The sequence below is a fragment of the Gordionus sp. m RMFG-2023 genome, chromosome 1 (genome assembly GCF_954871325.1).
Source record: "Gordionus sp. m RMFG-2023 chromosome 1, tfGorSpeb1-WG-v2, whole genome shotgun sequence".
Classification (NCBI taxonomy): Eukaryota; Metazoa; Nematomorpha; class Gordioida; order Chordodea; family Parachordodidae; genus Gordionus; species Gordionus sp. m RMFG-2023.
This window is the reverse complement of record NC_088775.1, coordinates 26836576-26855142: the sequence shown is the minus strand read 5'-3', so window position 1 is coordinate 26855142 and position 18567 is coordinate 26836576. Positions and strand designations below refer to the sequence as shown.

At 26.8% G+C, this 18567-nt stretch overlaps 1 protein-coding gene across 1 annotated transcript in view; it reads right to left on the bottom strand.

Moving 5' to 3' along the window:
• Positions 1–312: 312 nt before the first annotated feature.
• Positions 313–18567, bottom strand: part of LOC135931024 (serine/threonine-protein phosphatase 1 regulatory subunit 10-like) — a 43476-nt gene continuing 25221 nt past the window's right edge. Inside the window, exons 16-20 of the mRNA XM_065467873.1 lie at positions 14060–14236; positions 9983–10106; positions 7367–7506; positions 6933–7034; positions 313–542 (exon numbers count right to left, since the gene is read on the bottom strand). Coding sequence (XP_065323945.1) covers positions 496–542; positions 6933–7034; positions 7367–7506; positions 9983–10106; positions 14060–14236 — 590 coding nt within the window. The 3' untranslated portion in view covers positions 313–495. The remainder of the gene's footprint in view (positions 543–6932; positions 7035–7366; positions 7507–9982; positions 10107–14059; positions 14237–18567) is intronic.

The following is an 18567-nucleotide window of genomic DNA, read 5'->3' as shown; positions in this document are numbered from 1 at the left end:
TATTCTCCAAGATATTTACACATATTGACTGAATATGCACAATAATTAAAAGTTATTAATATTTTATCATTTAAATATATCCTGTTAAACTAATTTAGAGATGTATCAGTATTGGTTCCTTTGATTCGATATCTCCAATCGATTTACAAAAATTTAATAATAATTGTAACAATTCATATATTTTTTGGAGAAATAAGAATAAGAAAAAAATACATTTGCTTTTTAACAAAAATGTGAAAATCTAATATTTGATAATATGATATTAAATACAAATATATTTTTGATAGAGAATTATAAAAATATTTTAACAAATAACAAATGTGTGTGTGATCTATTATGAAAACAGGGATACGTTTTCTTTCTTCGACAATAGAAGATGACTATTAAATACTTGTAATGCATTGCAACCAAATTCGCTTGAAAAAGAATAATCATGGACAATAAATAATGCACCTCCCGCTTTAGATTTATTACAATTTTTTTTTGTCTAAATCTTTATTCTTTTGAATGTATAAAAGTGCAACTTTTCCCGAATTTACAACCTGTAATAATATATATATAAAAATAAATAATATTCATTAAAAATCGCTATATATAATTAAATAAATGATATTAATTTTATTAGATGTCGTCACATGTCATAGATTCTATTCGAAAGCAAAATTAAATAAATAGAAATAGTTTTTAGGAACAATAATTTTGTAAGTGGTTTTATAAGTTTATCAAAAATTATTTGACCTTTCTTAAACAACTAATTACAGTGAAACCCCGATTTAGTAACAAATCATATTATAAAATTCTTTTTAAGAATATTTATATTTCTTAATTATTTATATACTCATATTAGTGAAGGTCAGTCCTTTGTCTTAGACCGGTCTTATTTAAATTTAAAAAATTACGTATTTTATCTTTTTAAGGAGTTATTTTAGTTTTTGTGAATTTTTAGTTCATTTCTATTTTCAGTATGAAAGCGATAAAGAAGCATTTTACTTAGTCCCAATAAAAAATACAAAATAAAATTTAATGTATCGTCAACAAGTAGCAAAATAATTGTTTTTTTTGAGCAGTAAATTAATCAAAATAAGCAGTATTTTTATTATCAAAATATTTTGCCCATTATATAATATGGTTATATTTTTTAAGAAACTGTTTGAATATTGCCGAAATAATTTAACCTTATTCTTAATAAAAATAATCCTTAAGCAGACATTTGATAAAACATAAAATTTATACTTCTAATATACTTTAAAAACACAATCTACTTCTTTGAAAATGTCCTCCACGAGCACAAAGTCACCTTCCTCAATACCAATAAAGATAAATTCAAACTGAACATATGAACCAATTAACAATAAAGCCTTACCTTGCATTCACAGTTAGCATGAATTCGCGGCGATGTACATAAAAATACAACATATACATGCCTAGAATTCGTGCTAACTATGAATGAGGGGTCAACTGCATACTATATTGATTCTTCATTTACATTAAAAAATATATAATTTGATAAACTATATCTGATTTCCTCATACCTCTGAAATCAGTTATAAAAGAAGTAATTGATGCATATCAATCGAAGGAGAATATACTAGCCTGCACCAGGGCTGTGCAGACGGGGAGGCGAGCACGCCGAAATTAGAAAATTTACTCAATTATTTTTAGTATTTGAAAAATAAGAATTTTTTGTATATACTACATATGGAATTATGGTTTGTGAACCATAATTACCATGGACTTTTTATTTATTTATAAATATGAGATGGACAGGATAAAATATAGGGCAAATTGGGTAAAAATTTTTATATGGATTATAAAGATGCCGTGCAGATTTGTAATTTAAGATACCTTGGATTCTTTCTCAATGGTCACTTATATAATTACTTATAAGCTTTATTTCCAATAACATATTATCTAAGCATACAATTATACTTGACTCTTTATTTAAAATATAAAAATGTATATCAAAATATATATTCTATATATTTAGAATAGGAAATGCCTGAATAATATCTTCTCTCTTCTTTATATAATAATAATATGCTATATAATCTTTTATAAACTGGGACATCCTAGATTTAACATTTTGTTTTGAGGTCGCCAAAGACGCCAATATTTACTCACTATTAAAAAAAATTATTAAAATTCATTTTTAAAAAAAATATGTGTAAAAATTAACAATAGTTTTCGAAAAATCTCATTCAACAAAAAAAAAAAATTAATAAACGATAGCCAATGATAATTATGACTCACAAACCATAATCTTACCCTACATAGACAAGGTATCATTCTTTTCTTTGTTTCTCTTTCTTATCATGACGATCCAGCAGAAATCGCTTGTTCGCATATTACTATCTCTCCCATTGTGGATAAATGATAATCTGTGAATGAGGTACTCAATGAATCGAGAATTTTAATTTTCCAATAAGCCAAGATGGCGGACATTTTTCTGCTTCATTCCATATGTGAAAACACTTTTCAATAATCAATTAATCTATCGTCATTGGCTAGTGAACTTGATTAGAACGATGCAATATATTATTTTTGTTGTAAACTTTTTCAAATTCGACAAACAAATTTTCAAACGAAAAGCTATGACTGGAAATAGTTTTCATTGCAAAAAAATATCAAATAAGCTAAGGTATATTGCATTTTTTAAGGGGCCGCCAAAAGTTCAGCATGGTGCTGGCCTGCGCTACAAATAATTCCAGTAACATCCTAAAAACCATGGATATTTTACAGAATGTTTATAAGGGACAAAAATTTAAAGGCTTTAGATGCTGAACCCATATTCTAATTCTAAACCTAATATCTCAACAACGTTTATCATCAATTATAAATATCCTAGAGAAGTGTAGAGACACATCCCTTTCTATAAATAAATCTCCCAAAATAAATCAAGTATGTGAAAAGGGTATTACAAAATTTAAAATTTCTTCTAATACCCCTATTAGATGGAATAGCTTCTATTTAATAATGAATACAATTCATGAGGTATTTACATTTAAATCCAATTAATTTAAAAATATGTATGCTATAGAGGAAGTGCCTTTTTTTTGAATTACAAACAATTTAAAGGTATTTTTTCTGTGTGAAAAAGAAGAGCAAAAAGGCTGTAGGTTTTATATCCTTCTTTAAAACCAAACTTGATTTATCAAGATTCAAATACCTTACAGTTGAGATTTCCATGTTATATATGGATAATGTAAAAATGAAATTTTAAATAATATTAAAAAATAATAAGACAAGAAATTCTAAAAGAATTATTTTATTATGAATTATATATTTTCAACATTGTTGGATCCGAGATTAAAACAAGTTTACATGCCTTATACTTTTAAAAGAGTTGAGTATATGATCAAATTTGAATAATATTTAAGGAAATTAGAGAATAAAAATACAGGAATATATTTTAAATATATATTTATTAAATCATAACTAAATATTTGTGCTAGTAAGAATCAATGAGTTTTTTTATAAGCTATTATATTATAAAAAAAAGGAAATTTGCAAGGGAATTGTATATCTGCGAAATCATAGAAGAAAAATTTCAGAACTTCATATTTATTTAAACGAACCACTTGTTTCATTAGAGGATGACATAATAGTATGGTGGAAAATCGATAGTAAAAAGTCTTTAATATTTTGTATTTAGCAATTTATTATATTGATTTCCAGTCCTCTCACTAGCAGCTATGAATTTTTTAAAAATTCAAGCAATATCTGTCCCATGTAATATTTTCCAAAGCAGGAGATCTTGTCACAAAAAAAGGAACAGGCTTTCAAACAAAACCTTGTTATATAATAAAATAGATCTACCGCCTCCATTAAATCCCTCTTCTAATTCTTTCCATTGCAGTTCTGCAAAGACATTAGCATCTATTTAAATTAATTATTTGTATTATTTATTATTTTATTCATAATGTTAACATTCTATACTTAATAAATGATAAAATAAGAATTAGGTAAAAACGAAAACATTTTTAAACAAAATAAAAAGACCGGTTCTGGGCAGGTCTTTTAATTTAGGACCAGAGTCTGGATAGATATTTTTAAGGATTTTGGTTCGACCGAATGCACCGACCAAAGATCGAACTGTGGCATTCAGAACTCATAATGTTTATGGGCCATTCCATGTCAAATCGATCACGAATCGGCCGACCCCCTTTAAAATTGTTTAATTTCTGGAATTATTTAGATAGGTAAGAAAGAAAGCCGTTTATTGTAGCTCGCTAGCACACCTGGCTCACGAGATATAGGGGTTCAAAGGTGCAAAAAAGAGCCCCTTTGAAATCTGTAAAATTTTTAAAATGCTTACATCTCAAAAACTATTTATAGTAAAAAAATATATATCATATTGTAGGTAAAAAAATCTCTAAAGGGCTATCAAAAAAATAAAAATTGGCACTAATTTGAGCCGTTAGCTTCCGGTTTACCTATTTTGCTTCACCTGTGTTTTTAAGCAAAAAAAGGGAATTTGTTTTTGAAATTTTTTATTGCTTTTTATTTAGATATCTTTGCTAATCAAAACCTTGGCGACGCTATCGACTCCAAAAATTGAAGAAAAATTGCTTAAAATACAGGTAAAGCAATATAGGTAAACCGGAAGTTAAAGACTCAGTGGCGCCAATTTTTATTTTTTTGATAACTCTTTAGAGATTTTTTTTACCTACAATATGATATATTGTATATTTTTTTACTATAAATAGTATTTGATATATAAGCATTTTAAAAATATTACAGTTCCAAAGTGGCTCTTTTTTGCACCTTTGAGCCCCTATATCTCGGGAACCAGGTGTGCTAGCGAGCTAAATGGCTTTCTCATTTATTTACCTATCTAAATAATTCCAGAAAATTTTAAAAGGGGCCGGCCAATAATGTGCCTTTTTTGATCGATTTGACATGGAATGGCCCTTATATTATAATAGAAAAGTTAAAAAAATTCATTGCTTCATCTTGATAATGTTGAAAAATTAATTTTAAATTTTATATATTAATTATTATAATAAAAAATATATAAGAAATTAAATTATGAAAATAAATATTGTCAAGATAGCCTCTAAATATTTATCCGAAAAGATAAAATATTTTAGAAGAAACGGGATTCGAATTTAAGCGTAAACAAAATTTTTCTTTTGTGTATGCCATTTAAAACTTAATAAGCATCGGCAATCGGCAAAATGCAGGAATAATATAACGATGAGCATATAGGATATTAATATCTAGGAAGGGGAATCAATTAATTGTTTATATAAAGACACTAAGACACCCAATTTTATTTATATAAAAATAGATCTACAAAACGCATTTTAAAAATAATATAATTTCCTATTTTTTAGCCTAAAAAACATCATATTTTATTTAGACAGCAATTGAAATTATAAAAAGAAGCTTTTGAAGTAACTTTAAATAATATATATTAATTTATATCATAAAAAACTTAACATTATTTTAGTGTTGTAATGAACGCGTTGAAGTTCGTTTCTTTGAAAAAAATGATGAACGGCGTTCCTTTTATTTTTGACGAACTTTGAACGTAAACGCGTTCCTTTTTTATGACGAACGCGTTCGAATTTAACGTTCGTTCAATTTTAAAAATATTTTTATTTTTATTTATTTGAAAAATTTAATATTTCCGATGTATTATTTATATTTTTTAATCGGCTGTGTATTTCCTTTTCGCATTTCAATTTTTATAACACACAGTTTATTAATTTGAATATTATTGTTTATATTTTAATTTTAGATTAGCATAAGCATGGATATTATTATTTAATCCTCATCATCTGATTCTGAAAATCCAAAATCAGATGAATTATCATTACTATGGCCAAATATGATAAATGTTTTACATTAACATCCTATATTGAAGGAACTAATCCAATGCTTACCAAAAAGTATTATATTGTCAAAATCTTCAGGTTCCAATTTAATACGACATTTGATTTTAATATTAATTATTTGATTTTATATGATATAACTAAGTTAAATCATTAAATTTGAAGAAATAATGCATTTGGGATATTTGACCCCAAAAATAACGATAGTTATTTTAAAATTAAAAAAATTAGTGGCCTTAAATATGGTCAACCATTGATAGACGCCGTATTAAATGGGATTAATAAAAGGTATTAAACCTATCACTCTCAATTAATTACATATATTTTATTTTTTTAAAGATTTGAACACATATATAAGGATCAATATGTTCTTGCTGCAATTATACATCCAGCATTTAAACTTCAATGGCCATGGATAAAACTTCCACAGAACGAACCTATTAAAAATAAACTTATAGCGTTATTGAAAAAAATGCTTTGAAAACCCTAGAGAACTGTTAATTTCGAGATATCCTTTTTTTTGTCGAGAGGAGAATGGATTTGCAAATAACAAAACAATAAATGTTTCTAATTGATTCTCCACGTTAAAAGGGTTGTTTATTAAGTATAATACCGCAATCCCCTCATCTGCCCCTGTAGAGCGCGTTATTAGGCTAATGCCGTATTAACTGCCAAGTGTTCCTGTCTATCAGATTAATATTTTGAAAACAATTGTTATTAAAATTTAATAAGAAAAATTTTTACAAATAAAAATATCTTTTTATTCGCTATATTATATTTTATTTATAATTATATTAATCAAAATAAAATAATATTATTTTTTAACATGGCTAAAATATGTTGTATTAAAAAATATAAGTTTATTAATATTAAATTTAATTTAAAAAAAATTTAACATAAAATTTTGAACGGTTTTATGAACTTGAACGCGTTCGATTTTTGTCAATGAACGTTGAACGCGTTCGATTTTTTTAAAAATGTTTACAGCACTACATTATTTTGATTACAAATTTTTGGCAGCAATTTTAACGCTAAATCGAGTTTTCACTATTTTGTCTTATAAAATATATATATTTGTTTTTAAAATAAATATACCCCCAGAAGCAGCGAAAAATTTGCAAGGCTGTTTTTTGTGATTGGGATGAAGGGTGGAATGATTAGATTCGTTTGAGCGAGATTTTTTAACGGTCTTTTCGTCTAACAAACATTATTGTACAAAATTATGAGAAATGATATTATACAGGATATCAAGTTAAATTTAGAGACACAAAGCCCTTATTTTAGAAAAATAACCAGAATGGGAACCTTGTTTGGCCCAAGCTACAAACCTGCTTAAAACTCTAAACACTTACAAAGAATTGTATATATACGAATATAATAAAAAAAGCTCTTTTTTAAAAATTTCAATCTTGGAAAGGGTTAAATAAAAAAAAGAAAACATTCCCCCAAAATAGCGGAGTATGCTATGAAGTCGTCACTCGCTGACTAATAATAGCTATTCTAGAAATATAATACAGTATAGCTATTACCTTTGGAAATTTCCCGCAATTTGTTAGAATTATTGGTGGCAGTATGCTGAAACTGTAATTGTTGTCTTTTCATAAGTTGCATGCGTTGAAGTAAATGCATTTGCATCTGATTTGGGTTTAGGGATTGAAATTGCATGTACCTTTTTTTAATAGGAAAAAAAGAATTTTTTTGATATTACTTTAGCATAGTTTGGTTGGTTGTGGTTTGGGTTTAAAAATCGATTAAACCAGCTCTGTGCACGAACCCCGAGCATAGACCCGAGGTTCAGATGAATAATGTTATTCCAAATAGTTCAAATAAAAAATATTTACCAAAAATATAGAAACAGCAAAATGCAATGACATTTTCTGAGGTTAGATAGTAAAGCCCTGCAAGCAACTCAGCTTAGGGCTTAGAAATACAAAAAAATAGGATTAAAATGAGTTATTATGTTGGTTAGCCAAGCGAATATTTCCAACTACACCATCCTAGTTCAGAATTAGATACGAACTTTCTGGCCGGATTTGTTTAATTTTATCGCTATTTTTTAAACACTTATTGATTTTTTTCCTAATTTTAGAAATGTAAGTTAGACAAGTACATTTGATACATTAGTTTCTAAATTAGGCAAGATTGAGCTTGGAGATATTTAGAATACTTTTGGATCGTTTTTATTTGGGGGGGGGGGGTAATGGCTAAATACAAGCTATCTCGGTTCCATCTTCAGGCGTTTGTTGAAGAAAATCAGTTAACATTGAGGCGTTTTAATTTATATTAATCCAAATTCTCTATATTTTTAAGAATATCCCAGAAAATCCAGAGTGATAGTTTTAGATTAAAACATTGGTAGAGCTGATTTTCGACTAAATATATTTGGTTTGAAAAAGTTTAAATAAAATCATAGTGAAACTGGAAGTTAAATTTAATAAAAAAATATTTTTTAAAAAAAATTATATAAGTAAATAACTAAAAAATAATAATTAATAAACAATTTCAAAAATAAAAACGCATGTTACTTTGCCATTATTATCCTCAAAATCAAATACGTGTTTAAAGAATAGAGATGAAATTAAACAAATCCGGCAAGAAAGTTCGTATCTAATTCTGAACTAGGATGGTATAGCTGGAAATAATCGCTTGGCTAACTAACATAATAACTCATTCGAATCCTATTTTTTTGGTATTTCTAAGCCCTAAGTGGTGCCAATTAAAAATTTTTAACCCTAAGCTGAGTTGTTTGCAGGACTTTACTATATAAACTTAGAAAATGCCATAATTTACTGTTTCTATATATTTCTATATATTTGTACTATTTGAAATAATATTATTCATCTGAACCCCGGGTTCGTGCTCAGAGCAGGCCTGAGCACAAAATTGGGTCGTAAATTTTACGACCAAGCTAAATAACAACACTACTTTAGCAAATCATTCTCTTTTTTAAATTGATATATAAAGATGAAAAAAGGTCTTTTTAATATAATAAATATGTTAAAAAAATTTGATAATAAAAGCATTTGTCAAAAACAAAGTTAATTGTATAATGTATGGTAGCTAAATAAAAGCTTCAATTAATAATATCTTGTAAGTAACTGTATTTAAATGTAAAATGAAAGAAAGCACTAACTGAAATTAAGGTTTGATTTTGAAAAAGAATGAAAGTATTTTTGAGAATAACGACAAATATAAAGGAAATTCAAAATTTGAAAGCGCGAAAAAAAATAAAATAGTTAATTGTAAAAAATAACAAATATTGTTTATATTTTTAAAAAAATAAAAGTCCTGATAGCCTTGTTCGAAAATAATAAATAGGTTCTGTCCACAACGAAATTAAAAAAAAATACAACTTCGGATATGTAGAGGAAAAAAAAGGAAGATAGTAATCAAATTCTGAAATCTAACAATTTAATTTCGAGATTATGAATAAAATAAATTATGGCCAACTTACCTAAAAGCCATTGATCAAATTATTTTTCCTATTCATTATACTTAACGTGCATTTAATTTTTGCAAAGTTTGAGATCATTATAAACATATGTGAGTGTCTTATTCTAGCATTTATTTTTTTCGCTAAAATTCATATATTGCATTTTTGCGAATTCGTAATTTCAGCAGCATTTTTAGTTTGAAAAAATGATAAGATAGGTAAATTAATGTATAACATTTATTTAACCAAATTTATACACTTACTATTCATATTCCTAATATATTTAATTTTAGATAAATTTTATATTGAAAACTATTAAAGATATAAGACAATCTCTATATGGAATATAAGTAGTGATAAGCATAAAAATAAATCGAAAAGGTACAAAGAGTTTCGAGAATTGCTATAAAGTCTAATATGTTAAGTTATATTAACATTATATACTGATTATTTAAATTTTTAGTATTAGAGGCTGAACTATAAAGACTTAAAAGACACGTTGTGAGGGAAAGAAAGAGAGCTTCAGGTTCTAGATTTAAAAGTAGGTGGGTTCATTTTGAAGCACCTTCTTTCCTTGAACCAATGATGATTACCCAATTATGTAACAAAAAGCTAAATTATCTAGTTTTCAAGCGTATATTCAAGTGAAGTATGCAATATAGGGTTAAATCGTTAAAATATAAATTAAGTTTTAAGATAAATGTTTATGTACGCAAGGTTATTGGTGAGACCAGCGTTTTGTAAAGGACTTATCATCATATCTTGATTCGATATCATAGCACTAGGACGGGCGGCATTGATCATATGTTGTTGAGCTAATACGCCTTGTGGATTTACTATTTTTTTTAAAAAAATCGGTTTAAAAAAAATATAAAAGCTGATAAAATTTAATTTAAGAACTAGATTATTGTTAATAATTGTACAAAGGATATGGAGCGGAACCTTTAGGTATTATCCTGCAGGGCTAGCTCCGCAGGCCATCCGTGACAATAAAACATAGACCTAATGTTTATTTTGCCTAAATTAAAGATAATCTGAGAGTGGGAAATATTTCTCATTCATTTTGATATTTATGGGTCATTTTCCACGTCAAATGAGCTAAAAATATGAGATTTTCGACCGACCCCTTTCGTTTTTTTTAAAATTTGGTAAGCAAAGAAAGGTCAATGTAACTAAGAAATAGCCAAAATTTTAGCCTCCTAACATTTATATTTTTGAAGATATTAGGGTTCAAAGTGGCAAAAATGACGTATTTTTATTATTATCTGCCTTCATTAAATTAAGCATGTCTAAAAAACTACATAATTGTAAATAACGAATTTATTATCAAAATAACGTACAAAGATTCAACTTTTATTATTTTTTTATCCGATTTCCCGGCCATTTTATTTAATATATAAGGACTAAAAACGATTTTTTGGAATTAATACGACCTTAAATTTTTTTTAAAAATTTAGTAGACATTATACTCTTTCTTTATATTTATAAAACTCTTTCTTTATATTTATAAAAAAAAATGGTCTGGGACGCGGCCATCTTCAATCTCAAAATCAATAAAAATGTTTATAAATATTTTCCCGAAAGGGGGCGTCTTTGTATAAAATTATATAAATCAGTTTTTAATGGTTTTTCTTGGACTATTTGATATAATTTAAAGGAACATTCATCTTGTAAGTGAAAATAAATGGGGTTATCATTCAATTATAGAAATTTCTATCGATAAAAGAAATTCAATTAATTACTTTATTTATAATTTATTATAAAATTTTTTGCCCATATATCATATATTTAATAAAATATATTCAACAAAGTTTATAGTTCTTGAATATATGAATCAGAATCTTGTGCATTTCATTAATTTGATATTTTTAAAATATTACAAATATTAATTTATTATTATTATGAAATTATATACAAAATAAAAGCATTATCATAAAATAACCCAAAACAATATAAATATTCGATCGAATTTTCTAAAATCGGCATAGCCTTACTAAATAAGAATAACAATAAATAAGTGTTTCAATCAATAAAATAAATAAAAATTTTAAAATTGATTAATCATTCAATAACACATGCTCACTATATTAATTCATTTTTTAATTAATTTCTTGGTATTTTGATTTCTATCAACACCTAACCCCAAGCCTGGAAAAACTATAGACGAATATACAGTAAAATTGTACAAGAATTTTATTGTATGGACGAAATAAGCATAATCATGCCAGGCAAGAAAGATTACGTTTCGATTTTGACCAAAGACGGAAAAAAGAATACCATACATAAGAGATTAATTTTAGATAATTTCAAAGAAATTTATATATTTTTTAAAGAAATGAGGCCTGATGTTAAAATTGGTTTTTCGAAATTTGCAAGCATTCCCCCAAAAATTGAATACTCGTTGGAGGTAGTGGTAAACATGTATGTGAATCAAAATTTTAAATTAATGTTGCCCTTTAAAATATACAAACATATTTTACACTTAATAATTTGTAATTCGCTTCAACCATCCAGTTATACGGGCAAATGTTATAATTGTCCAGGGTCAACACATTTACGCGATCAAATAGAAATATTGTTTCGTTCTAAGGACATCGAATTTATACAATGGCTATCCGTTGATAGAACCACTCTTGAAACAATAACCAAACCAGTAGGTGAATTTATCAATGCCTTTTTTGAAAAATAGAATCTTTATTACTGCATTTTTTTATTTCAACGCAACAATCGTTGTATCAAAACAATCTAATGAACTTAGACGAAGATCAATATTTAATTTTTTATGATTTTTAAGAAAACTATAGCATTATACTTCAGGAATTATCATTGGAATAGGGCTCAATCCACTGTTCACACTTTTGTTATATATTATAAGATAATTTTGCCAATATTTGTTGCCTAAATTATGTAATGATATCCGAATCTTTGCAACACAATACAATAGCAGTACATAATTTCAAAAAAACATTGGTAAATTTTTTAATTAATAAAATTTGTAGGCCAAATAAAATTTTTTATTTTTCCGATGGATCCGCTTCACAGTATAAAAATCGGAAAAATTTTATTAATATTTGCCATCATGAGATTGATTTCGGGGTACAGGCGAAATGACATTTTTCTGCTACAGCACACGGGAAAAGTGTTTGTGATGGGATTGGTGGCACTGTTAAAAGATTAGCCGCTAGAGCTAGTTTACAAGGCCTTACTCAAAGTAAATAACCACATCATATGAATTGTACGAGTTAGCTAAAGAAAATATTAATGTCATATATTTTGAATAGATGACCAAAATAAATTATGATTACGAAGATCTGTTACTCAGGGAAAGATTTTCAAAAACTAGATCTATCTATACCTGGAACACACAAAATATACACCTTGATTCCAACAGATCTACATCAATTTTAAAGTAAAATGTATTCCAATTCAATAGAAAGTAGAATAGTTATCATATAATGATTACAGTATAATCATTGAAGAAATATCAGGATACCCAACATATCCTTATGATTCTAATTGGCGGTTAGCTTTGTTTTAGTGAAAAATCAAAAGCAGGAAGAAATATATATAAAGTTTTTACACCCAACCGGATTTTCCAATTCCTTTATATTTCCAAGTATAGAGGACACTCTTTACTTGCCCAAATGTCATATCTTAACATTAGTTTCACTGTTAACTGCTACTGGCCGTAGTTATACATTGTCGTCACAAGAAAGTAAATTGCGCTACCGAAAAATTAGAATCTTTTAAAAGTGAGTTGTATAATAGATTTTTAAATTTAAATTATATCAATTTTTTTAATATTTAAGGCGCCATATATGAAATGCACAAGATTCTGATTCAGATATTCAAGAACTCGAAACTTAATTAAACATATTTTATTAATATTCATTAAATATATGTTATATGGGCAAAAAAATTTATAATAAATTATAAATAAAGTAATATATTGAATTTCTTTTATCGATAGACAATTTCTATAATTGAATGAAAGCCCCATTTTATTTTCATTTACAAGACGAATAATCCTTTAAATTATATCAAATAGTTAAAAAAAACCATTAAAAACTGATTAATATATAATTTTATACAAAGACGCCCCCTTTCGGGAAAATATTTATACACTTTCCTAAACATTTTTATCGATTTTGAGAATGAAGATAACCGCGTCCCAGATTAATTTTTTTTATAAGTATAAAGAAAGAGTTTAATAAAGTCTACTAAATTTTTAAAAAAAAATTGAAGTTTCCAAAAAATCGTTTTTAGTCCTTATTAAATAAAATGATCGGAAATTGGGAAAAAAAATAAATTTTTTTTTATCTAAAAGTAGGATTTTTGTACGTAATTTTGATATTAAATTTGTTATTTACAATTACAATTATGTAGTTTTTAAGATATGCTTAATTGAATGAAGGCAGATAATGGTAAAAATACGTCATTTTTGCCACTTTGAACCCTATCTTCAAAAATATAAACGTTAGGAGGCTAAAATTTTGGCTATAGTTACATTGACCTTTCTTTGCTTACCAAATTTTAAAAAATTCGAAAGGGGTCGGCCGAATCGTGGTTGATGTGTCATGGAATGACCCGGAATGAACTATTTGAGTTATATATATTTCCTAATTCCATTTGTAAAAAGTCAAAGAAGCCAGACCAGACCGAGAAAATTTGCCACCGGGATTCAGGCAGGCTTTGACCAAAATTTTTTAGCGGGGCTTAACTTTGAGCGAATTAACCAGAACGGCTAAAATAATTATAGGATAGTCAAAAACAAAATAAGTACACTGACCAGTGTTGACAAACTGTTGTTGTTGCATCGATTGTTGAGCTAACTGTTGCTGTGGGACGATCGAACCCATTTGAGATGTGAAAGAGGAAAGATGAGGCGGCATGTTTAGATGTGGCAAGGGATAGCTGTAATTGTGTGCCATGTTATTATTCAAAAAATTGGGGAGAGGAATTGTACCTTTTATAAATAAATATAGTTTAATAGGATTATATAGAACGACTTTTCATTTTTTTCGTTATATTCTGATTGTAATTCGAACTTTACAAAAACTAGGTATATTTTATCCGAGTCATTAAAATATCTAGATAAATGTAACTCGAATTCTAAAAAAATGTATCTAGAATCTAATATATATATATATAATAGTAACTGTTATACTATATTTTTAGAGGTCTCTGTTCGATAAATATTTATAGCTATTTCAAATAATAAATACATTTTTAGATAAATATTATTTACGGTTTTTATTATATTAGTCTTGACCAATACCCTCGGATTGGACCACGGTCCTTAAGAAAAAGATGGATCCAGACCGTGGTCCTAAATAAAAAGACCGGTCTTTTTATTTGTTTAAAAACATATTTTTTTTAACCTAATTTCATTTGTTTTATCATTTTATTAAATATAAGAGTATTATATAAACAATATAAAATTAATTATGAATAATATAATAATTAATACAAATATTTAAATTAAATAAATGCTAATGTCTTTGTTTGTAGAACTGCCATGGAAGAAATTTTTTGTTCCTTATAAATATTCTGGATGTTATTGGCATTATCTGTAGTGGCCAGTATATTCTCCTCCAATTGATATACATCAATTACTTCTTTTATAGCTAAGGATATTTCTTCAGAGTATGTTCAAATGGGATATGATTTATATCAAGTAAAATATTTTTTAATGTAAAAGAAGAATCAATAGTGTGTAGTAATGGCGATGAATGAAATTTTATTTATACTGCTCCACATATCTGTGGTAAAGCTTATTAAAGAATTATTTTTATTTAAAATATCTTTTAAAGAATTTCTTAGTTTCTCAAAATTAGCTGTATAAAAATTTTTAACTTTGTTTTTAGACCAAATTGTAGCAGTTGAGTTTAAATATTTGATTAAATTATGAAGACCTGAACTTTCAAAAGTCTTCATTGACAGACAGTCTATTATTACCCATTTTATTATTAATTGGTTCATATGTTCAGTTTGAAATTTATCCAATGGTATTGAAGAAAGTAATTTTGTGCTTGTGGAGGGCATATTAAATTAAGAGTAGATTGTGTTTTTTTTTCATTTTCATCATTAGAAGTATATATTTTATCAAATGTCTGCTTAAGGTACCTAATTATTTTATTAAGAATAAGGTTAAGTTATTTTGACAATGAATTATTCAGACAGTTTCTTAAGAAAAAATAGAACTAAATAAATAATAACCAAAATATTTTAATAATAATACTGCTTATTTTGATTAATCTATTGCTTAAAAAATTATAAACAATAATTTTGTTACTTGTTGCTGACGATACATTAAATTTGGTACTGCAGGGAACACATACTCTTATTTTTTATTGGGACTATAAGTAAAATGTTTCTTGGACAAACTTATGGTTTTCATATTGTAAAATATAAATTAACAAAATCTAAAATAACTCATCTAGAAAAATATTATAAAATAAAATTATATTAATTGATTAGTAAAGCAAACTTAAATATTAATAAAAGACCGGTCCGGACTGTAAAAAATAAAAAAACCGGTCCGAACCACGGTTCTCAAAAAAAGATCGCCGACAATCGATCCGGTCTAAGACCGACTACAAAAAAGGCACATTTTCGGCCGACCCCTTTTAAAATTGTTAAAAATTTTTGGAATTATTTAAATAGGTACATGAATGAGAAAGTCGTTTATTTTAGCTCGCTAGCCACTTGCTTCCCGAGATATAGGGGTTCAAAAGTGCAAAAAAGAGCCACTTTGGAATCTGTAAAATTTTTAAAATGCTTATATCTTAAAAAGTAAAAAAATGTATAATATATCATATTGTAGGTAAAAAAATCTCTAAAGGGCTATCAAAAAAATAATAAATATTGGCGCCAATTTGAGTCTTTAACTTCCAGTTTACCTATCTTGCTTCACCTGTATTTTAAGCAAAAAAGGGAGTTGTTTTCGAAATTTTTTTTGCCTTTTATTTAGACACCTTTTATAAATATATATACGATATCAAAACCTTGGCGACGCTATCAACTTTTCCGAAATATACATTTTTACCAAAAATTGAAGAAAAAAGTAGATATGGCTAAGGTTAAAAAATGTTATTCTTAAGGAAAATGAAAATATTGATATGTTTATAAGAAATGTGATAAAATTTTCCAGTTCTGCCCCCCCCCCTACCATCATCCTTAAAATGTTTTACATTTTTTAGATCTCTACTTTGCTACTATAGCGAATGACTTATTAGCTCGATAATGTATAACAGCAGCAGTAAAAACGAATATTTTTATAGAGCATATTATCGATTATATATTACAAAATAAACTGTATAAAATATTATTTTTTCCTGAGTAATATTTTTAACTTGCCCGTTCAGATTAATTTTAAATATTACAACCTGTCTGCAGCTTATTATTTTAGTCTGTCTAGGTCTACCAATAATATTCTGGACTTGGAGAGTGCAAAATCATATTCTAGATGCAGATCAATTAAAATTTTATTCTATATCACAGATGGACGTACCAAATATTAAAATGTTGCAACCCATTTAATCTACAGAGACATGCTTATTATAGCCTTAATCTAAGAAAGTCAACCCTGGATGACCCAAAGATATGTTAATATGCTCTTCATGCCGACAAAAATTAGCAAACATTCCTTATACTTCAAATGACAATGTAGATATTGATTCTCACCCTCATATAATTAATCAAGAGGCTATTGATAACATTAATATATCTCTAAAATCAAATGGGGAATCTCTCATTAAAAGAAAACGCCTATGTGAAAAGAAATATTTGAAGAAAAAAATATTTAGAGTAAATAATGTTTTAACGACTAAAATAATACCATTATCTTCATCAAATGATGAAAAATTCGATGAAATTCTAGATAACTTAAAAATTAAAAAAATTATATGAAGGATATTTATTATTGGAAATTTATTTTATTATTAAGTGACTAATGGCCATTTGCCAACTCTACTCCTCCGTTTAATTAGTATATTTAATAGAAATTAAAATTTTTTAGTATAAAAAGTGAAAATATCCGGTTATTGATAAGTTAGCAGCAAATTATAAACTACAATCCGTAATTTCATAAAGCGCCATCTATTTTTTTATCAATTTTTGAGTCGATAGCGTGGCCAAGGTTTGATATCGTATATATATTTAGCAAAGGTGTCTAAATAAAAAGCAAAAAAAAAATTTCGAAAACAAACTCCCTTTTTGCTTAAAAACACAGGTAAATCAAAATAGGTAAACCGGAAGTTAACGGCTCAAATTGCCAGTTTATATTGTTTTTTGATAGCTCTTTAGAGATTTTTTTTACCTACAATTTGATATATTATATATTATTTTACTATAAATAGTTTTTGAGATATAAGCATTTTAAAGATTTTACAGATTCCAAGTGGCTCTTTTTTGCACCTTTGAGCCCTTATATCTCGGGAACCAGGTGTGCTAGCGAGCTAAAATAAACGGCTTTCTCATTTCTTTACCTGTCTAAATAATTCCAGAAATTAAACAATTTTAAAGGGGGCCAGCCGATTCGTGATCGATGGAATGACCATACATACATTTTAAATTTGTATCTAAGATTATAATATACTGGTAAAAATTTCAAAAATAGATTCATTAAAAAGGTAGAAACTATAATTATATGTAAAATAAATATTGTGTAAATTCAAATATAAATACATTTTTATTTTCCCTTCTAAATTTACAGATACTGTTTTATCTGTCCTATGGATAGGTAATAACCGTGATCATCTGATAAAGTTATTTTGTCTAATTATTTGAGAATAAACTAATTATAGTAGAATCAGTAAGAGCACACCTTACCAGGTATTTTATGCTCGTAATGATAACCAAGAAAAAATAACTAGTTCGAATGGAATGGATTTAATATCATATTCTGATAATGGTTTTGTTTTTTATATTTTGATTACTCATTCTTTGTCTCCTATTCATATAAGATTATCCAACACAAGGGAGGCCAATAGTAAAAAATGTCATTCATTCTTAATTTTTTTTAAAATTTATATTTTTTTTATTCTAACGAATCCTCAATCTATAATGGTATTAAACAAAATTTTAATGCATAAATTGAATAATCTTTAAAAATATCAGATATTTGGGTGATTGATACACCTTATCAGTTGTCAGACAACGCATCTTCCGATTCCGAGTACTTATTCGATAATTAAAATTGGTGACATATACATTATGCTTCCACTAATTATTTGTCTAAATTTTATATCCTATAAAAGAGAAATATGCCTATGCGTTTGATATGGAGAACTCGAT